The sequence below is a fragment of the Hemiscyllium ocellatum genome, chromosome 2, assembly GCF_020745735.1.
Source record: "Hemiscyllium ocellatum isolate sHemOce1 chromosome 2, sHemOce1.pat.X.cur, whole genome shotgun sequence".
NCBI classification, from domain to species: Eukaryota; Metazoa; Chordata; class Chondrichthyes; order Orectolobiformes; family Hemiscylliidae; genus Hemiscyllium; species Hemiscyllium ocellatum.
In genome coordinates this window covers 89,070,429-89,094,106 of record NC_083402.1, presented here as the reverse complement: position 1 = coordinate 89,094,106, position 23,678 = coordinate 89,070,429, and the positions used below count along the sequence as shown (strand labels likewise).

Sequence of the window (23,678 nt, the reverse complement as noted above, 5' to 3'; positions counted from 1 at the left end):
AATACTTGTTTTAAACCATACATGGCCTGTTCATTGCAACATACACAGTATAGACATAGGCTGGTGTAGTCCATTTGTTTGTGTTCATTGTTATTGTCCCTATCAGTGTGCCCCTTGTTTTTATAGAATATGAAAGTGTACCATGATACCCCATCCACATTTCTTTCTTTATCATGCCCATATTTTTGACTCCACAAGTTCTCAACTCCACTGTATTACTAGGAATGATTGGGATTCCTAGCACCAAGCCTCTGATCTCGCTGAGAGTGCCATTGCAGCTGTCTTTGAACCACTCTTTGGTTAACTGCCTTAGTTGGCAGCAATGTTGACATATCTTTTTCCTTGGACCAAATGTTCCAGCTGTTTATCACTGATCCAGGATGGGACTTTCACTGGCTAGCTTGTGTGAGGTCTTCCCTCAGTTGTTCAACCAGCCAGTTTCCATAGACGCTAAACAAGTCAGATTTTATCACCTGCCTGACCTTTGAATATGATCACTAGGTGGTGGCTAGCCCAGTTCTTGTCAATTATCCTGTTGTTTCCTCTATGTTCTTGTTTAATTCCTCCAAGGTTTGTTTGAATTATTGGGTCAAGATCCTGAGTCTTTTGTCTATATTGGCTAAATCAAAGATAATAACTTTGACACTCCTGCCCCGTATGCTGGAGCTAGATCATTAAGGAGATCCTTTCTTTTGTTCATTAGTTATGGGTGAGATTTGCCCTCATATTCTCATGTCCCTCATCCCATTGTCATGCAAGTTAAGTATGAGTATAGTCTTCAGTGGGGAAGGGCACACCATTTCTGTGCTGGATCCTGTAGCTGTGATATACCTATTGCTATAGGCATGAAGTTGTGCTGGATATTGTCGAACAAAATTTTGTCTGTGGGTTTAATCACCAGTCCGTTACATGGACCTGGGAGGATTGTGAGCCAGATTGGGGAAAGGACCTTTACTGCTGGCCTTGGGTCTGTTTTTAATTTAATATTTTAGAAATGCTTCTGGGTGGCGCCTCTTACGGCATCTTTGGCCTAACTCAAATCCTTTGGCCGGGCTGTGTGCTAGGCATTCCACTTCCATCCACCTGTTTTCAAAAACTTCCACCAATCATCTGTGATCCCTACACTCCTGTAACAAAGTGTGGAACTCCCATTGGGTTTTCTGTACACTATAAGTTGATTATCAGACCCAAAATTACCCAATTACACAGGGTGAACTCAAAGGATCTTATCCATATACACTGCAGCATCAGGTGGGGTTGTCCCAGAGGTATCCTGGATACCTTGGTTATGTAACAATGTTATGTAAAGCAACAATACTGAATCATGCAGAAATAAAAGGCTTCGAGTAGACTTCATTCTTGCCTTGGAGTGTTTTCTCCATCATGCTTCCTAAAACAGATCGAGAGTAGTTGCTGTCAGTATTACTGTACAACACCTGACTCATATTTTAAGTAACAATACTCAATTGTCAAATTATCATTCATTCCTGTCACAGCCTCCTCTTATCAACATAAATGACAGATGAATGTTGAAGTTCAGTGAGTAGTAACAGTTGAGTTGGGGTTGTGGGTGGGTCCATTGTGCCAGGGCCCAGTCAGTCTGCATTTTCATCAGAAATAGTCATTAGTGTAGGGGTCGGGCAGTTGTCTTCCTTTGATGTATTCTGTTAATCTGCTTTGTATTTTGTGCCTGTGTTGCCTCTAGAAGAGGAGACCAATGTGTAGATCAAAAAGAAGTTGGCATTGGACGCTTTATCAGTGGTGGTATACGAGGACGGATCCACAGTCGCCGCCTAGGGGTTACTGGTATCGTCCAACTCTCAGCTTGTATCAGACTCCACTTCCCACATAGGGTGTGAAAGTGGGAGTTATTATGAGGAATATAGGGCTTCATTTGGTTTATGTGTTGCTATAAAAGTTTATATCCCTAGGAGTTAACTTTATCCACGATGGTGTGGGGTTCTGAAAGCCTGGGGGCTAAGAAGGAGTCAGGCTGACAGACTTGGAACCCCTCCTTCGACTGACTGAACTGGTCCTCACCCTGAATAACTTCTCTTTTCAATCCTCCCACTTCCTCCAAACTAAAGGAGTCGCCATGGGCACCCGCATGGGCCCCAGCTATGCCTGTCTCTTCGTAGGATATGTGAAACAGTCCATCTTCCGCAACTACACTGGCACCACCCCCCACCTTTTCCTCCGCTACATCGATGACTGTATCGGCGCTGCCTCGTACTCCCACGAGGAGGTTGAACAGTTCATCAACTTTACTAACACCTTCCATCCCGACCTCAAATTCACCTGGACTGTCTCAGACTCCTCCCTCCCCTTCCTAGACCTTTTCATTTCATTTCTATCTCGGGCGACTGACTCAACACAGACATCTACTACAAACCGACTGACTCTCACAGCTACCTGGACTACACCTCCTCCCACCCTGCCCCCTGTAAAAACTCCATCCCATATTCCCAATTCCTTCGTCTCCGCCGCATCTGCTCCCAGGAGGACCAGTTCCAACACCGCACAGCCCAGATGGCCTCCTTCTTCAAGGACCGCAGACTCCCCCCAGACGTGATCGACGATGCCCTCCACCGCATCTCCTCCACTTCCCGCTCCTCCGCCCTTGAGCCCCGCTCCTCCAACCGCCACCAAGACAGAACCCCACTGGTTCTCACCTACCACCCAACCAACCTCCGTATACAACGTATCATCCGCCGTCATTTCCGCCACCTTCAAACGGACCCCACCACCAGGGATATATTTCCCTCCCCTCCCCTATCAGTGTTCCGCAAAGACCACTCCCTTCGTGACTCCCTCGTCAGGTCCACACCCCCCACCGACCCAACCTCCACTCCCGGCACCTTCCCCTGCAACCGCAGGAAATGTAAAACTTGTGCCCACACCTCTTCCCTCACTTCCCTCCAAGGCCCCAAGGGATCCTTCCATATCCGCCACAAGTTCACCTGTACCTCCACACACATCATCTATTGCATCCGCTGCACCCGATGTGGCCTCATCTATATTGGGGAGACGGGCCGCTTACTTGCGGAACGCTTCAGAGAACACCCCTGGGACGCCCGGACCAACCAACCCAACCACCCCGTGGCTCAACACTTTAACTCTCCCTCCCACTCCACCGAGGACATGCAGGTCCTTGGACTCCTCCACCGGCAGAACATAACAACACGACGGCTGGAGGAGGAGCGTCTCATCTTCCGCCTGGGAACCCTCCAACCACAAGGAATGAACTCAGATTTCTCCAGTTTCCTCATTTCCCCTCCCCCCACCCTGTCTCAGTCGGTTCCCTCAACTCAGCACCGCCCTCCTAACCTGCAATCTTCTTCCTGACCTCTCCGCCCCCACCCCACTCCGGCCTATCACTCTCACCTTGACCTCCTTCCACCTATCACATCTTCATCGCCCCTCCCCCAAGTCCCTCCTCCCTACCTTTTATCTTAGCCTGCTTGGCACACTCTCCTCATTCCTGATGAAGGGCTTATGCTCGAAACGTCGAATTTCCTATTCCTTGGATGCTGCCTAACCTGCTGTGCTTTAACCAGCAACACATTTTCAGACTTGGAACATAACCTGTTGCCCTACCTTGGGCGTCTTTGCTGTTGAAATAAGCCTGCCTCTGTTTATGTTTTGTGCCCATTTTTATTGCTGTGACTATTCATGCAGCTTTTATGTTTTCCAGCACTGTGAGGGTAGTAAATTCATGAGTGTGTGTGTCTATTTTGTATTCTGATAGACCCAAGCCTAGTAGAGGCTTAATGCCTCTTGTGTTACATTGTGATCAGGAACTGTAGTAAACCCTGTGGACCTTGAAACAGAGTTCCTTACAGTCATGAGGCCAAGGGGTAGTACAGTATCCCATGTGGTGCTGCTCTGTTGCTCAGTTTTTCTAAGTAGGCCTTGAAGGGTTCAATTAATGAGCTCAGTGATACCTCTGGATTTGCGATGGTAGAGATGTGGAACATTTGGTTGATGCTGAAGAGCATCATAAGTTTTTTGCATGACTTGTCAGGTGAAGTGGGTGCCCTGTTCAGACTCAGCATCACGTTGAAGGCCCCACCTTATGAAAACCTGTTGCACTAAGATCTTAGCCATGATTTTTGCCATGCTTGTGCATGTGGAGAGCACTTCAATCCATTTGGTAAAGGTATCAGTGATAACCAGAACATATTTGAATACCCTTGGATAGGTAGGTAGAGGTCTTGTGTAGTCAAGCTGAAGATTGGTACATGGGCCAATCTTCAGCTGCTTACATGCCTTAAGATGCTCTTGTTAGTGTATTGGTGTGGTTTGTTCTGTACACATATTAATCTTTAATACTTTCCCTGGTGTATCGACCTTTTGATATCCGTGGATGTCATGATATTGATAAATCATTTGATTGCGGTCATGAAGTCATACTACATAGAGACTGTCTTTTAAGCCCAGGCCATTGTTGTTTGAAATTTTACTTTCCCAATTGTTATAGCTGCCTGGGTATTTCTCTTGGAGCGTGTAGTTCAAATCTGGGTCAGAAATCAGCTTATTTAAGATCCTCAATGTTTATCTGTTTGACTGTGATGGCCATGGTTAGCTTTGATTCAGGGATTGGTGGCTGCAAGGGTTGCCCTTGTTACTCCCCTTGCTTGGCCAGTGCATCTACTTCAATGTTTCTGGCTGGTGAGGTTTTATGATGGGCTTTTACGACATGATAATTCTGCTCTTGAGTTTGCTAGTAAATGTATTTTAGTAGGTGCAGATGAAAGGGTCTTTCTGTTTGCAGGGACAAAGTCCTGCTTTTCCTTGAGTGGGAGGTCGTCTGTGAGCCTGGTGCAGATCAACATGCTGTCAAAATGGATATCTTGCTGTGGCCAGAACTGTTCCTGATTGGTGGATTGTGCATTCATGTGGCTGGGGAGCTCTAAAGTTATTTCCATTCCCTTTGATCCTCAGCATAAAAGCCATAACCTGTTTTCTGATCGCATTTTTGACCATAGAGGACCCATAAATATAAATCATCGTCTGCTCTTTCTATGCACTGTCTGGTTACCTTCCCTTTAATTTGGGTAGAAATGGCCATTCGGGGTTGCTAGTACAAATAACTTGGCACTGGTGTGCATCACAGCAGTAGTTGAGGTCTGTTAAAAAGTTGGGTACTCTGATGGTTGTTAACATTGATATTCCTTCCTTGGACTGTAAGGGTCCACCTTGCCATGCAGTTCTGGATCACCATGTCATTTTTGATTCTACCCTCTAATAGTAATTGGATAGGGGTATGTTTTGAGTCTGGTGTTTAATCCAACAGCGTATGAGAAGTCTAGAAACCCACAATCGCGTTTGTGCTGGGTGAAGGCGTGCGTGTGTGTCTCGTCATAATATTCTGAGTCTCTGTATTGCCGGTCAACCCTGAGAGTTTTATCCATAATTCTCCAAAGGTGCAAATTTTATATTGGCAATGTACAGCGGAGATTTCTGTGGAGTAGTTGTCAGAGCTGACCATTTGCCAAACACACTGATTACGAATGTCAAAGGAAAGGACATATTTGTGCATAATGTCAATACCTATAATGTGCTCCAGATCTGGTATTAGGGGGGAGTCCGTGCTGGAAGATCAAATTTCCCCACCTGAAGGATGCTGGGTATGTCTCACTTCCCAGTTGTACATGGCCAGTGAAACTGCTCAAGGTGTATTGACTTCTGTCTGCCACACTGCATCTGATTTTGTTTAAGGCTGTCAGGGATTGCCAGTGTCCCAGAAGAATTCAAAGGGCCCATTGTTAATTCTAGTTACCAGGGGTCTCCCATGCGGTCACATGTTGTGTCTCACACCCAGACTGGTGCAGCTGCGCACCACAATATAGTCTCATTGTGCATCAAAAAGATGTTGTGGTTTCTACCTCATTGACACAAGCCATGTGGGTTCATTATGCTGGATCCCCGAAGGGCATTTGCTCTACCTGATGCTGCTGGGATGATACCATGAGTGTTGACCTATCTTACCAGTGTTCCAGGATTTGAATCTTAGATGCTCGACAGTCCCAAACGAAATGGCTGGTTCAGCACAATCGCAATATGTATTAAGTTTGGGAGTCTTTGGTGGGAATTCCCTTAGCCTGGGGGCAGGGAACTCATCTGAAGGACATTGTCCTTCGTCTCCTAGATTCATATTTAGCTCCCCCCCCCCACCCCAACCCCATCCATCCAGGCTGGAGGTCAGCTGAACCACACTTGTGCGGACTGTTTTCTTTATCTGTCCTATTCCTTGACTTCCTTTCTCCTTACTAAGAGTTACAGCTTGTGTTATGGTCGACTTCAGTCAGGTTAAATTCCTCACACACCAATGGTAATCCCCAGAATGATGTTGATAGGGGATTCACATAATGCCTTTAAACATCAAGGAGCAATGGTTAGAGTCTCCATTATTAGAAAAGACCATTGTGTGGAACTGTAGCAATCATATGGTTGCTAAACCCCAAGTAGATTGTTAATTTGGCTAAACAGCAAAGGATGCTGGAAATGGGATACATCGGCCAAGTAATGCTCAGCAAATTGAAAACCGATTAAACGAGACACAATACAAACACAGCAGCTAGGTACAAATGAGGTTAGCATTGTATTAAAGATCACATCTCATCAACAGTTCAATCAAACAAAGGAGAAATGCAATTTTCAACCAGAAGCCTGACAGAAAGGCACCCAATTTCTGCTGCACAAAGAAACAAACATTAGTGAGCCATTCAAACAGTTGTCAATGTTTCAAACCCTACACCAATCTCCCTGATTGGCCAGAAAACCATCAAAAAATCTATTAAAATAGAGCTTACCTGCAGATCAATCTCTTTTACTTTCTGGCAATGAAGAAGCAATGACTGGTGTGGCAAAGGCAAAGACTGACGGATCACCAGAGTGAAAGAGAAAGCGAACACTGACATTGTGAACCAGACTAAAGTTACACGAGACTCTGGGAAGTATTGTAATGATGAAGAGATTTGGCAGGATTAGGAATAGCATTGTTAGTATTAAAGTCTTAGCATTAGTATAAAAGATCAAAATTAGTATGTAACTTGTTCCTTAATGAAGTTACAACAGTTTGCATTAATAGCAACTTGTATTTTGTTTTGATAGCAGTATGGTGGAGACAGCAGATTAGGTAGTGTTCAGGCTCCTGACTGCCCACTCCCTTTCAGCTGACCAGCCACATCCTTGCTTTTTTAAATTAACTGTTAATATTTCTTACATTCACCTTTTTGAATCAACTTTGTCTTTTCTTCTTTCTGCTGCTGAGGTGAGGCAGTTTCCTTGGATGTTTCAACAGGCTGTTGTTCCCGATGCGGTCTCCTCCACATTGGGGAGATTGGATGCCTCCTAGCAGAGCGCTTTAGGAAACATCTCTAGGACACCCGCACCAATCAACCACTCCGCCCTGTGGCCCAACATTTCAACTCATCCCCCCCACTCTGCCGAGGGCATGGAGGTCCTGGGCCTCCTTCACCGCCACTCCCTCACCACCAGACACCTGGAGGAAGAACGCCTCATCTTACGCCTCGGAACACTTCAACCCCAGGGTATCAATGTGGACTTCAACAGTTTCCTCATTTCCCCTTCCCCCACCTCACCCCAGCTCCAACCTTCCAACTCAGCACTGTCCCCGTGACTTGTCCTGACTTGTCCTACCTGCCTATCTTCTTTTCCACCTATCCATTCCACCCTCCCCTGACCTATCACCTTCATTCCCTCCCCCACTCACCTATTGTACTCTATGCTACTTTCTCCTCACCCCCACCCTCCTCTAGCTTATCTCTCCACACTTCAGGCTCTCTGCCTTTATTCCTGATGAAGGGCTTTTGCCCGAAACGTCGATTTTTACTGTTCCTCAGATGCTGCCTGAACTGCTGTGCTCTTCCAGCACTACTAATCCAGAATCTGGTTTCCAGCATCTGCAGTCATTGTTTTTAACCTGTTTCAACAGGCTCCCAGTCTACAGTTGGACAGCTCTCCAATCCTTGGCAGATGGATAGGACCCAGTCCCTTGGAATTTGGAGAAGTCTTCAATTGCAATTGTGGCAGCCCCCATCCTCAGTAGTTGGGCAGGCCCCGAACTTTGGCAGTGGCTGGTTTGTGAAACCAGAAGGCTGTGGAATGAGCAAAAAATGATACTTGTTTTAAAAAAATCTCATTTTCTTAATATATTGTTTATGTAATTGTATGGCGCTGTTTTTGTGGTGACTTTTCCACATTTTACTGTATTTTCAGAAATACAAGTAACAAATTTCTAACTATCCATTTATCCATTTGTGATTTGACCATTCTGGTATTTTGGGATACCTGGGTTAGTTCATTTATATCCTATTGGTGGACATGTCTGATGGGTTCTAAAGGGCTCAAACGACCTTTGGTATCTCTTGGTATTCTTGGATAAGAGTGACTACTGGGTCCTCTGAACGTGAACCACTAACTTAGCTTGGTGTCCTGAATGTTCAGCCTGAGTCAATTGTTAAGAGAGCAGGTGCTCAATGCCAAAGGCAGGATTTAAGTGAGTGAATGAGACATCAGGACTAAACAATTTTGGACAATAAACTCGGTGTTCTGGAAATTGAACAGCAAAGCACAAGTTGGAAAGGGATAGTGGGACATAATGGACTTCTGAAGAAGTCAGCCCAGAGGCACACAGGCTTTTACCTCTTGCGTGAGGACTCCAAAGGCATTGGCATCTGTTGAGCCCTGACATACCTTCCTATCTCCAAAAGTAATTAAATTGGGTAGGCATCTCCGTATCAATATTTGGAAGATGCTCTCAAACAATATCTGTTTAAAAAATGGTCCAAGTGGGTAGAATTCTGTAGCAAGAGTTGATAAAGTGTGGCGCTGGAAAAAGCACAGCAGGTCAGGCCGCATCTGTGAAGCAAGAGAATCAACGATTCCTGCATAATCCTTCATCATCATTTAGCAGTACTGATGATGGGTTATGCCTGCAGTGTCGATTCTGTTGCTTCCCAGATGCTGCCTGACCTGCTGTGCTTTTTCTAGCACCACGCTTTATCAGCTCTGACTTCTCCAGCATCTCCGGTCTTCACTATCTCCTAGCATTCTATAGTAAGCCAAACTGCCTCAGGGCCAAAGGTTCCATACCACAGGACCTATGGCTAGAAACACACAGAGAATTGGGGAAGGTAGTTGCTAAAGTAATCATGGCAATAGCGATAGCATCTCAGCCCACATCCCATGAAAACCAAAACCTTGTGGTGACATTGAACATTGTCATGAACTCCATAGTTCAATCAATCATCGGAAGAATACTAGAACATTGAAATGTAAGAAGGAGGAAAGAACTTTTTGATCTCCGAAGGAAATAGCAATGGGATTTAAGACCCTTTTGATCTGATTCCTTACAGTTTTAAAAGAAATGCCACATTTAGTGGATGCATTGTTTGTAATCTTCAAAAAGTCTTTAGAATTTGGAAATCACTCAACAATTTAGGAAACTTGTAGAATGGTCAGGGATCAGATTAGGGCCTCAAATCTATATTAATGACCTTGAAAGGACAGACCATTCTAACAAAATTTGCTGATGATGCAAAGATAGATAAGAAAGCAAATTAATAGGAGGATATGAGTGAGCGAGCAAAAACTTGGCAGGTGGAAGGTAATGTGGGGAAAAAAATTATACAATTTAGCAAGAGGAATAAGAAAGTATTAAAGTGGAGAGATCTTGCAGAATACTGCCGGATGGAGGCATCTGGATGTTCTTGTACTTAAATCACAAAAGATTAGCCCATATAGGAATACAAGTTGAATGTGAGCCTTTTATGAGTATAAAAGTAGGAAATTCTATCTCTGCCTTCATTGGGCATTAATGAGACTACGAATCGATCCTCTGAACAGTTTTGGTTGTCTTTCTTATGTAATGTACTTGCATGTTTCAGAAAAGATTCATCAGGCTGATACATAGCATGAAGGAGTTGTCTCACAAGGAAATGTTGAGCCACATGTGCCTATACTCATTGGATTTTAAATGATTGAGAGGTGATCTCCTATTTAAGACAGATTTTTCTGAGGCAACTTCTTCTAGAGGGTTGTTAGTGTTCAAAATTATCTGCCCCAGTGAACAGTGGAGGCTGGGTCATTGAATATATTTAAGGCTGAGTTATATTTTTGATTAACATGGGAGTTGAGAATTATGGGTGGCAGGAGGGAGCTAAGGCTACATTCAGAATAGCTATGATTTTATTAGGTAGCAGGTTCAAAAGGTCAAATGGCCTGCTGCTATTCCTATTTCTTTCTTTTCCTAAGTCCCTTACTATCTTTCCTGAATGTAACTGCAGTGTTGTGAACAGACTGTTTAATCTCGGATAGCTGAACTCTATGTTTGGAGTTTCTGTCCTGATGAAGGGCTTGTGCCCGAAACGTTGAATTTTCTGTTCCTTGGATGCTGCCTGACCTGCTGCGCTTTAACCAGCAACACATTTTCAGCTCGTTTCTGTTCCTACCACTACCAAAACAGCTCTTTCTAAACTTTCAAATAAATACATAATGTGACTTTGACAATGGTAATCCTTTCCTCTCCATCCTTCTCAACCAATCTGCAAGCTTTGCTACTGTTAACTGCCCCATTCTCCTGTAACTCCTTTCCACTGTCATATAGTTATGCTGGACTGCTATTATTCAAATCCATTGTTATTTATCAAATTATATCCAGAGTGTCCCTTTCAATGACCTTTTGTTCCAGCTGGTCCCCCACTACTTTTGTCCCCCAAGAATTAAATGCTGGTTCCTTCCTATTTCTCACCTCAAAGCTACACCTTCAGCAGCATCACCTGAAGACGTGGCAGTGGATTTCAAATGTGCAATGAAGCCGACCAATTTTACTTCTTGATTCGTCCACTCTTGCCAAATTATCAGATGACTTCTGCAACACCCAGAACTAGTTCAGCAGAAATTTCTTCCAGTTAATTATTGAGAAACTAAATGAATTTTCTTTGACAACACTTCATATTGTTTCATGAATAGTGACTGTATTCCTTAGCCTGCAACTATCTGAGGTTAAGCCAGTCTGTCCACAACATTGGAGTTATATTTGAATCTGTGATGAGCTACTGACATCCTATTTGTGGTGTTATGATCGCTGTAGGGAAATGATATACCAAAATCTCATAATTTATTGAACGAACCTGAAATGATTAACAGAAAAATTGTTCTTTGAATAAAATGTAAAATTCACTTTAAATGGTAGATACACCAAAGATGCACCTTTTCAGAGCAACAGGCACCTGCAACACTCCCTGCAGACAATATGCTGTGCTTTATGCAGAAAGAGTAAATCAGGAATTCTATTAGACAAGATTTTTCACTTCAAACTTTCATGGTGACCATTTTCAGCAAGACAGTTTAGTGTCGCTGCCTTTCTGTCTCAAGGTATTTTCTGTGTGTATGCATTTCTTTACTGGCCAACTGTTCCCTTGAGTCAGCCTAACTACTTTATTATAGTAATGTCTTTTCTGTTTTAGACCAAATCACATCTTTTCCTCAACTTCTTCCTCTTCATAATGCTTCCAGGTGAAAGGTTGCCAGCTGACATTGACCAATATCTCTTCTTCAAGAAAGTTGATTTTACAACTGTTACAAAATCTTAAGTCATTTTTATTCCACAGGCATTTTAAAAGGTTGAAAACTTTCTTTACTGTACTGCTTTGCAGTGCCATCTTGAGGACTTACTAGTCAGAGCTTTGAGTGCTGACATCATGTTGTAGCTGTACAGGACATAGGTTAGGCCACTTTTGAAATGTTGCGTGTAATTCTGGTGTCCTTCCTACTGGAAGGATGTTGTAAACTTGAAAGGTTCAGAAAAGATTTACAAGGATGTTGCCAGGGTGAGAGGATTTGAGCTATAGGGAGAAGCTGAATAGGCTTGGGCAGTTTTCCCTGGAGCGTTGGAGGCTGAGAAGTGACCTTACAGAAGTTTATAAAATCATGAGGGGCATGGATAGGGTAAATAGACAATGTCTTTTCTCTGGGCCAGGGGAGTCCAGAATGAGAGTGCATAGGTTTAGGATAAGAGGGGAAAGACATTAAAAGAGACCTAAGGGGGAACTTTTTCACAGAGGGTGGTGCGTTTATGGAATGAGCTGCAAGAGAAAGTGGTGGAGGCTGGTACAATTATGGCATTTAAAAGACACTTGGATGGATATATGCACAAGAAGAAGGATTTAGAGGGTTGAACGGGGTTTCTAGCCACAATTGTCTAACTCCTGAAATATCCAAAATAAGTATAATAACTTGGCTGTTTTAGAATGCACCTCATCACACTAATAAACTAAAAGGCTTATTGATATTTTAGATTCCAAACTGTCATGAGTTTTGAGATACACATCAAATATAGAATGATACAGTGCAGAAAGAAACCTCTTGGCCCATTGTGTCTGCTAAAAAAAACTTTGGTTTTTACTTTTCTGGTCTGTGATTGTGAACTGAAATGGCAAAAAAAAAGTTTAAGAAATCAAAGATTGCTGAAAGGATAATTATACATTTTTTAAAAAATAAATGACCAACACTCATTGTAAGTGCCATTTACACTGCTGTTTAGTCAAGCAGCAGGGAAGGCAAGAGTCAGAGATGTGTACAAAGATTTGTCAAGTGTGGCTAATTGATCTGTGGAATGGAGTCCAATTTTCAGTGACAACAGCCTTTTGCTTGCCAGCAACTATGTGATTAGCTCCCAAAGTAGATGAACAACTTGTGGGTGTGACTGTTTAGTCAGAAGGCTTTGGACCTCTAAAAAGGAAGGTACTGGTCATTTCTCTGCAGTGACAAAATGCAGTTTGTGCCTGAAGAAAACCTGGGTCTAAAATAAGTAAATTGGCGAATTTTTGTGTTGACTCTAGGAATACTGGAACTTGATTTCCAGCATGCTATCCAGGTGAGGTATAACTGTACTGCCTCTTTAGTTGAGCCATTTAATTAATCCTACTCTCCTGCTCTTTCTCAATCATCCTATAATTTTTCCTCTGAGAAATGAACAGTTGTACATTCATCTAAGCTGTGATATGTAAGAAGCTTATAAAACCTTAGATGCACTTCGTATCATTTAGAATTGGTTGTTATTCTATCTCAGAAATTTTGTTGTGAAAGTAAAGAATGCTAAAAATCTAACTGAAATATGAATCTAGACTCAAAATGCACATGATCTTTCGCTGGAATTGAAGCTGATGGCGGTGGATCTCAGCGATGGACTCTGAGTTCATCTTGGAAAACTAGCCTCAGAGTTTTATGGCACTTCAGAGACTTACTTTGCACTTAATATTTCAGTATTTTAAATTTAGAGGGAACATAATTTTTTTTGATTAATTGCTGTCATTCAGATCTGCTCAGAATCTGTTAATATCACTGCCTTTCAATTTTTTGTTTAAAATGCAAAGTATGGCTGTTGCAGAGTAAATTGTATCATAATTATAAAGTTTAAACACTTTTAATCAGTATGTTCAGACATGTTATGACTCACCTCTAAAGCAGGTGGGTCTTGAACCCAGGCTCCTGGCCCAAAGATAGAAAAACGACCACTGCATCATTTACTATGGTGCACTTATCCTAGCTATTGTCAATTTATTTATTTACGTTCTCAATGCCTTTGGAATTACTTTTGTTTAAATATCTTTGTTTGCTGCACAAAGGAGTAAATTAATAAACATAATCAGTTAACATTGGTGCAACCAATTTAGATCTTCAGCTTTTGAAAGTTAACTACAATCACAGAAGCTGTCATGTGGGTGATTCTGAGCAGTTCTCTGCACTGTAAAGGTAAATTATAACATGAAAAATTTAAGTTCCTCTTTTATATGTGAAATTGGTGCTTTCCTGAGGGCACACTGCAGCAAATTGAAATGATATCATGACTGTGGTGTGTTGGGTTTTTATAGCATTTTTACACTAACTGGTTTAAAAGACTGAAAACACTCATGCACAGTAAGGTTCCTTTGACTGCTGGTGAAGAAAAAAATCTGTCTTCTTTCAGAACACTCATGATCTACAGACTACGCTGAATATCCTCAACATAATTAATGAACTGGTTTCAGTGGGTAAGTTTGAAGAGAAATTTTTTTTATTTAGATGCAGTTTCTCCTGCCCCTGATTTAATGTTTAGTTAAGATTTTGAAAGTTTGGAGGGTAGGAAGGAAAATTTAAAAATAACTGCTAGAATAAATCTTCAAAGATTTGTGAACTGTACTTCTTTCCTATTACTGTAATAATTGCAGAGGAAGATACCACTGGATCTTTCCATTAATGATTACTTTAAGCAACGTTGTTAAGTACAATATCTGCCAGCCAAACAAATGTAGTTAATTGTATTTTTGATGTGTTTGGAGAACTTGAATAATTAAAACTTGTGCATAAGATATAGATATTTAAATTGGTTGTGTAGTTCACACTTTTCCTGTTGCATTTGGCAGCAAAATGGTTTGAAAAAAGGCTGGAAAGAGCTTTTTGATTGTTGTGAGTACTTTGCTTTAATGGCTATTGCTTCATCATAGAATCCCTACAATGTGGAAACGGGCCATTTGGCCCAACAGGTCCACACCAACCCTCTAAAGAGTAACCCACCCAGACCCATTCCCCTACCCTATTACTCTACATTTACCCCTGACTAATGCAAGTAACCTACACATCCCTGAACACTATGGACAATTTAGCATGGCCAATTCACCTGAACTGCACATCTTTGGATTGTGGGAGGAAGCCAGAGCACTCAGTGGAAAAACACACAGACACTGGGAGAATGTGCAAACTCCCCACAGACAGCCACTCAAGGCAGGAATTGAACTCGGGTCCCTGCTGCTATGATGCAGCAGTACTAACTACTGAGCCACCGTGCCACCCCATAGATGATGCTTGCATTGCACACATGACTGTCTACAGTTTTTACCATGCTTACATCTCAGAATTGACATCACAGAAGAACAAAAATAGAGGGTGTAGAATGTACAAAACATACACATAAGTATATTGAAAGATTACTGAAGTATCAATCCTTTTTACTTGGAGTTGTAGGATAATCAACACATTGAATTGGATTGATATATCAAAATTGATAGTGATATATCAAAGAATATTTAAAAGCTTTGTCTTTTTTTTGATTGACAATTAGCATTTCAGCATAAATGAAATGTTTTTAATATGGTACCAATTATATTGCCTTTATACATTGGAGTAACTAAATGAAGTAATGCCGGTTTTAGTTCCGTTCTTGGTCCACCTAATTTAATCTCTCTCTTCATTATTTGATAAACTTTACAATTTTCTATAAAATTCTTCTAAAACGTAAAGATTATTGTTAGGTCAGAAATGTTCAACTATTACACTCTCTATATGGAAATGAATCTGATATAGTGAAAAGTGCTTCAGGAGTATAACTTGATTTGGTCGGTTCTTTGGAAATCAAATGTCATCATAATTTTGCTTGTAGCAGTGGCACGAGGGGTATCCTCTTCCCGGTTTATGATCGAGCTAAGTACTTATGTTGTTATGTCAGTTGTTTTTCAGAAGGTCACAACTTGACTTCTCAATTCTTTCATTGGCAAGAGGCATTTTTCATTAAACATTTTCAGTCTACAGGTTAGGGTGGATTAGTGCTAATGATTTAAACATGATTTTTTAAATAGGCTTGTCTGGGTTTCTATGTTTATTTTTCAGGTTCCTTCAGAGCCTTAAGTGTTAGTAGCATGCAATGATCCTCCAGAGGGTCATGTCCCAGATTTGTCCTTTTCAGGACAAGCCAACAAAGGAACAACTATGTGATCTAGGTTGTACCATAATGCTGGTAACCAAAGTGATGCTCCTTAGGTACCCAAGTGACCAATAAATAAACAGTAAATAAAGAAGATATTTAAGCTTTATATATAGTTTACCCTGTTCAGAGATGCTGTTACATACCTCTGGAGCAGGTCGGACTTTTATCCTGGTATGGGGATAGGGACACTACTACTATACCACAAGGACCCTCAAAATCAATGTTGCCACTTGTTCATCAGAACAATTTGGTAGCAGTGTGATTTCCGCCCATAACTCCAAAGAGACTGAACCTTAATCCAGCGCCTCTTGTGATTTCTGTGCAATATTATTGGCAATTTTCATTCTTGGAAAGGAATTTTCAAACAATCTCGACCAATGATTCAAGAACCAGATTCACTTGGTGCATAAAAAGACATTGCCACAGTGGTGTATTTGCAAATATGTTGAATTATACAAAATGAAAACAAACTCTGATTTTTCTTCTAGGAGGAGGACGCAGATGTGGTGTTTTGGTTTCCAAAGGAGGAAGCCAGATTCTACTTCAGTTGCTGTTTAGTGCCAGTAAAGATTCTCCTCCAAATGAAGAAATTATGATACAGTTGCATTCTATTCTTGCGAAGATTGGACCAAAAGGTGATCTTTTCTTTTTACATTAAATTAAATGTGAAGATACCCAAGCATAGGCAATTTTCCATGAACACTCCAGGGGTTCCCTGCTCTTTGGTACATACTGGATTAGGTTATTGATCTCGAAGGACTGCCTAAATCCATTTACAAATGCAACCAATTATGCCATTATTTTAAAATCGCACCTTTCATTTCACTGTGACATTAGATATTTGATGCTGCTATTACAGAACTTGCTTGGCAGAATAATATTTTGGCTGCATGTTCATTGGTTATTAGACAACCGAAAGTGCCTTAATGGTTCACTGATGTGTTGAAATTGATGATATTATTTAGGTTCATTCTGCAATCTATTTTCTGCAGAACATTGCACCTCAGAAGTGTGAAATTAAGCTGATGCATTAATCAGCTCTGCTGAATTCATGGACCACTCTGTTTAACAATAATAGAATAAAATCATGAGGGGCATGGATGGGGTAAATAGACAAGGTCTTTTCCACGGGGTGGGGGAGTCCAAAACTAAAGAGCATAGGTGAGAGGGGAAAGATTTAAAAGGGACCTAAGGGGCAACTTCTTCACGCAGTTGGTAGTGCATGTATGGAATGAGCTGCCAGATGAAGTGGTAGAGGCTGGTACAATTGCAACATTTGAAAGGCATATGGATGATTATGAATAGGAAGGATTTAAAGGGATATGGACCAAATGCTGGCAAATGTGGCTAGATTTATTTAGGATTTCTGATTGGCATGGACAAGTTGGATCAAAAGGTCCGTTTCCACAAGACATAGGAGTGGAAGTGAGCTTATTCGGCCCATCGAGTCCACTCCGCCATTTAATCATGGCTGATGGGCATTTCAACGCCACCTACCTGCACTCTCCTTGTAGCCTTTAATTCCTTGCGAGATCAAGAATTTATCAATCTCTACCTTGAAGACATTTAACGTCCTGGCCTCCACTGTGCTCCATAGCAATAAATTCCACAGGCCCACCCCTCTCTGGCTGAAGAAATTTCTCCTCATTTGTATTCTAAATCGACCCCTTCTAATTCTAAGGCTGTGCCCACAGGTCCTCATCTCCCTGCCTAAAGGAAACAACTTCCCAGCGTCCACCCTTTCTAAGCCATGCATTATCTTCTAAGTTTCTATTAGATCTTCTCTCAACCTTCTAAACTCTAATGAATACAATGCCAAGACCCTCAGCTATTCATTTCCGTGCTGTATATCTCTATGACTCTATGCCTTAGCATTAGAAAATATTTTCCAAACCACAATTGCCTATGGTTTTAGTTCCACTTGGTTCATACTGTGCCACGTAGCTGTATTTAATTTGACACCATTGCCAAACCTTCATGGCTTCTCTTCAATTTGGTTTGGTAGCTGCAGGATAAAATCTTGCCTTCATCCAATGGCCAATAATCTGTTGTAAAATTTGCACAATTTTATTCAATTGATTTTAACAGAATGTAATCAGGCTCAGCTGGACAACAAATGGTTAAGGTAAAAAATTTACCTCTGTGTACTTGGTACAGGAATGGTGGTAATTTGGAAGTCATGTATGAAATAACACCATAACAAGTTGTTAAATTGTATACAAATATTATGTACCAAATAAACCTCTTTGTGAGCTTGCACCAGAATGAATGACCACGAAAGCTGCCCGACTGTCAGGAAAAGCCAACTTATTTACTAGGTCTTTTCAGGAATAGAATCTATCAACTCTACTCAGTGCAAAAGCAGCACAAATCTTAAAAAATGCTACATGAAATGAAAGTAATTGTATTTATCTAGCACTTTGCACATTTTCAGCATGATTTAGTGTTGAATGAATTTGTTGTATTGATGAGTAATCATTGTTCGTATATAAGCAAATGGAGTAGCTAATTTGCTCATAGCATGGTTGCACAAACAGCAATAAGCAAATGACCAGTTTATCCATTTCAGAGGCCAGGGCATAAAGGCAGCTCTTCTGCTTTTTTGAATAATGCTAGGCTTAATTGGCAGGCTTTAGTTTAATGAGAAGCATCACATTTGCAGCACTACTCCTTCCAAACATCACAAGTTTAATTTTTCATTCCTGAGAGTTGGGCTAACTGAGTTCTAATAATACTGTCAAGCTGACATGCAATTAAATTGACTCTTAATGCACTCTGAAATGGCAAGCTAGCAGAAAGAAAGATTGCAAGGAAGATTCTTTAGCACAAATGATTGTGACTACTGAGTACAGTCTCTCCAAATTGTAAAATCTTTATCTAAATACTTGATACTTGTGGAAAACCTAATATTAATAAAATCTGACATAATGGCTGGAACTGCCAGCTGGAGGACTGATAGGGGATCTGTTTGCCACTTTAAGGAAAGGCCTGAATGATAAACCAGCCAGGCAATGGTGAAGCCACTGGTCGGCCTTCCTTTGGAATCAAGACACTGAGGGTAGAGCTTTTGCTCACTGAGTGCTGCCGATCAATCAGAGGCCAGCCGTTCTTGTGCTCAGCAGTGCCAAAAAAAAGAGGCCATGGCTTCTGGAGGAAGAACAGTTGCAAGAGTTAAGGTATCACAAAGTTGTCTAGGCCAGGAGTAAGTAATGTTGGGATGTGGGAGGAGTGAGTGGCTGGGGCCACCCGCAAAGACAAGATAGATTTTAGCTGACCACTCCTATCCCCAATCAGAACCCTTTGATGGAAGGACCATGTTTAACGCTTATCAAAATGTAGCAGGTATAAATCAAAACTCTTGGCTTCGGTACTGTGTCAGTGATTTATATGCAGGCTAAGATTTCTTGTGTCACCTGTTTATGCCCTGCAAGGTTATCCCTTCACTTCTACACATGCCGTAAGGTTGTCAACTCTCTGTTCAACATAAAAGCTAAGTACTGCAGATACTGGAAATCTAAAGTGAAACATGACTTGCTGGAAAGGTTCGTCTGGTCCAGGAGCATCTGAGGAGAGAAAAATATTTTGAGTACAATGTGACTTCTTCAGAGTTTCTCAAGCACTTTGTTTTTATTTCAGTTCAACAAAGGTGTCTCTGGTATTGTAAGTGTAGCAACCGCTCATTGGAACTCTCCTGATTCTGATAATTTTTAACTGTGGAATTTTGTCTCTGAAACTTTCTCTCTCCTTAGCTCCTATAGTAGAAATTTAATTCACTGATAATAGAGTTCGTCAGTTAACAAGAAAGAACCGTGGGCAGCACGGTGGCACAGTGGTTAGCACTGCTGTCTCACAGCGCCTGAGACCCGGGTTCATTTCCCGACTCAGGCGACTGACTGTGGAGTTTGCACGTTCTCCCCGTGTCTGCGTGGGTTTCCTCCGGGTGCTCCGGTTTCCTCCTACAGTCCAAAGATGTGCGGGTCAGGTGAATTGGCCATGCTAAATTGCCCGTAGTGTTAGGTAAGGGGTAAATGTAGGGGTATGGGTGGGTTGCGCTTCGGCGGGTCGGTGTGGACTTGTTGGGCCGAAGGGCCTGTTTCCACACTGTGAGTAATCTAATCTAACCTCCTTCAGTACCAAAGAAGAGTCACATTGGACTTGAAAAATAAACTTTCTCTCTTGAGATCTGCCAGATCTGCTGAGTTACTCCAGCACTTTCCTTTTTATTTCAGATTTCCAGCATCCATTAATACTTTGCTTTCACCCTGTGGTTGACTTTTTAATTTTTTTTTCCTCTGATGGTCATCTCCCAGGCAGTTGGGTTCCATGATTGTTTATGGAGCATAGCTTTTCTGTTCACAGAAATCAGGCGCTTGTTTTTAAAGTGACTCCACCTCACATAAAATATTTTATCATAGAAATTCTAATGGGCCATCACAAAATGTATTCCCTGTTTCATGAAGCTGATAAAATTTTAATCATTTCAGTTCTAATTACTCAGCATATTTTCCAAAGAATTTGCGAACAGTCATTAAAATACAAATGGTATGTTGAAGTTCTTATATTCAGGTCAGCATGTCTATAGCACAGTTTAATAATTTGGTGAAATATGATGTTGTAGAAAATTTAATATTGATTTTGCAATTTGAATCACTTTCAATTATGTCATCTTTACACATTGTCAGTGGATGATATGGTCTGCTTATTGATATCATAAATTATGTGTGCAAATAGCAGGATTAAAGGAGATTAACAAATAAGACATAATTGAATTAACATGTATTGCCAGGCCTTACATGACTTAGCTTTTGAAAGTGACTAGTAGTTGAACAAAAACGAACTAGAAGGCCTTATGTTCAATCCTTACTATATTCTATATCTTGGTTGATTGGATTTATATTTGTTCTTATCTTGATTAGCAAAGAAAGATTAGTTGGATTCTTACTGCTTCCTGATATCCAGTAACTTTTGCTATGTTTATACTGAAGATGGTCAAGGTTTGTGTAAAGATTTGAAGCACGGGTACTAGTTGTTGTGGTTGTGGGTATGTTCGCCAAGCTGGAAGTTAATTTGCTGACATTTCATCCCCCGTCTAGGTAACATCTTCAGTGCTTTGGAGCCTCCTGTGAAGTGCTGCTGTGCTGTGTCGTGTCTTCTGGAATTTATTTCGTTCCGTTTCTGCTGCTTCTGGTTGCCAGTTCCAGTTGTTCGTTGTACTGGCCGGTATATTTGGTCTAGGTGCTGATGATGGAGTGTGTGGCTGAGTGCCATGCTTATAGAAACTTTCTGGCTGTCCTGTATTTAGCTTGTCATATGATCGTTCTGTGGCACTTGTCATCTGTGTGTTTGGCTACTAGGGACAGCCGGGTCATGGCATTTAGTAGCTAGTTGGCGTTTGTGGATGCGAATTGCTAGTTATCTGCCTGTTGGCCCTATATAGTGTTTTGTGCAGTCTTTGCATGGAATCCTGTAAATTATGTTAGTCTTACACATGATGGTAGAAGGTTTTTTTCTCCTGGTGAGTTGTTGTCTGAGTGTGGCTGTCGGTTCATTGCTTGTCATGAACTCCAGTGGTCGGATAACTCTGGCTGTCAGTTCCAAGATGTTTTTATGTAAGGCAGCGTAGCTAGTGAGTTAGGTCATGGCATGTCCAAGTCGCGTTGTTTGTCTGTTAGGCATCTGCGAATGAAGTTGTGGGGATATCCGTTCTTGGCAAATACTCTATAGAGGTCGTCTTCTTCCCTTTGTAGGTCGGGAGTGCTGCAGTGTGTTGTAGCCCTTTTTAGCAGGGTCTTAATGCAGTTTCTTTTGTTTGTGTTAGGGTAGTTGCTGTTGTAATTCAGGACCTGGTCGGTGTGTGTGGCTTTTTTGTACACTTTCGTGGCACACTCACTGTTTTGTGTTCTTTGTACCATCACATCCAGGAATGGGAGTTGATTATTGGTTTCCTTCTCTCTCATAAATCTAATCCCTATGAGAACGGTGTTGATAATCAGGTATGTGTTCTCGATTTCTGTTCTCTTAATGATAACAAAAGTGTCATTGACATATCTAAATTTGGGCTGGATTTGTGGTAGGGCTGTTTGTTCCAATTTTTGCATTACTGCTTCTGCTATAAGCCCAGAGATGGGTGAGCCCATTGGTGTTCCATTGATCTATTCATATATTTAGTTGTTGAATGTGAAGTGTGTTGTCATGCACAGGTCTAGTAGTTTGAGTTTGTAGTCCTTGTTGATAAGTTCCCATCATGCTGTCTGTTCTGCTTGTCCAGAAGGTTGGCTATTATCTCTCTGGCTCGAGTTTTGTCAATTGAAGTGAACAGTGCCATTGCATCAAATAAGACCATTGCTTCATCCTTGTCTATGATGTTGTCTAGGAATTCTTGTGATGATTGTATGGAGTGTTTGGATCCCCTAATAAAATGTTTTAGTTTTTATTGGAGTTATTTTGTAATGGCATTTCTGGATGTGCCACAAAGGGTCTAAGTGATATGTCTGGTTTGTGTACTTTGGATAATCCATAAAATCTTGGGGTGTTGTTACTTTCTGGTTTCATCCTTTTATCGGTCAACCCTGGTTATTAGTCTATTTTTTTTAATGTTCCGTCGTGTGTTATTCATTCTGTTGGTTAGCTGTGGTGTGAGGTCACACTCCCTCTGTAGGTAGGTGTCAGTATCAGCAAGTAGTTTCCCTGCTTTCTGAATATATTCGGTTTGTCCATGATAACTATCATCCTGCCCTTGTCTGTTGGTACTATGATTTTGTTCTTGTCATTTTTGAGTGTTTTTAGGGCTTCTCTCTCTTTGATGTTGAGGTTGTTTGTTTGTGTTTTCTTTGTTAGAAAGGGTACAATAGTTTGTCTGACTATTTGCTGTGTCTCTTCGATTAGTCCATTAGTTCTGAGCGTACATTCCAGTGCAGCTAGGAAGTCTGTTGTTTTTGCATCCCTGTGGTTGTAGTTGAGTCCTTTTGGCTAGTTCATCTTTTTCTGTGGCTGTAAGCTTTCTGTTGGAAATGTTTCTAACACAGGTGTCTGTCATGTTGTCTTCTCTGCTGTTTGTTCACTTCATCATTTTGTCTTGCAGCGCCGTTCTCTTTCTATATGTGGTTCTGTTCTGTCTTATTGAAGATGGTTGGCAGGTACACTATTATATGAAGCTTCCATAATTCAATCTTTTTTCAGTATGCACTGTCACAAATAATCTGATACTTGTATACTTAAGGGCATAAATTCCTTTAGAAAAGAACATACATAAAATCATACAAGAATGGACAAGAAAATTTAAATTTTGTCAATCAAACCTTTCCTGTCCTGGCAAGTCCTGGCAAATACTATAAACCCTGTACTTCCTGCTCTCCGCTGACCACCCCTGCACATTCACGTAATAAAAGGAGGAGAAAAGCCTTAGATCAAAGCAAAATTCTCTTTGACCACCCTCAAAAAGTACAAGGGATCTGATTGAATAATTAACCCAAAGGACTGTTCGTCTAGATCTTTGTACTGCAGTCTTTAGAATGGGACTTGGATGTAAAATCTTCTAACTCAGAGATGTGAGTATTATGAGGCATGGCTGACCAAGGCCAGACCAGATGATAATAGCCAATTACTTTTCCTGAAGAGTGTTAGTCAATTAAATAGGTTTTTGATGACAATGCAATAGTTTTATGTGTACTTTCCCTGACAACATATTTTATTTCCAGGTTTTAAAACATGAATTCAAATTTGCAAAATGCCATGCTTTGATTCGTTGGATCCATGTGTTATCCTTCATAATTACAATTTTGTCAGTTCTGAGGGAGGATCACTCGACCCGAAACGTTAACTGATTTCTCTCCACAGATGCTGGCAGACTTGCTGAGCCTTTCCAGTAATTTCTATTTTTGCCACAAATCAATAAATATAGTCAGATAGA

The 23,678-nt window shown here is 41.3% G+C and overlaps 1 protein-coding gene across 5 annotated transcripts in view; it reads left to right on the top strand.

The window, feature by feature from the left end:
• Window positions 1-23,678, top strand: part of agtpbp1 (ATP/GTP binding carboxypeptidase 1) — a 336,457-nt gene that overhangs the window by 149,060 nt on the left and 163,719 nt on the right. For 4 of the 5 annotated variants that reach the window (XM_060838211.1, XM_060838238.1, XM_060838220.1 and 1 more), the window contains 2 exons: window positions 13,997-14,060; window positions 16,258-16,404. In XM_060838211.1, coding sequence (XP_060694194.1) covers window positions 13,997-14,060; window positions 16,258-16,404 — 211 coding nt within the window. Of the gene's footprint in view, window positions 1-13,996; window positions 14,061-16,257; window positions 16,405-22,848; window positions 22,906-23,678 lie in introns of those variants that run through there. The other variant, XM_060838247.1, reaches the window with a different exon arrangement.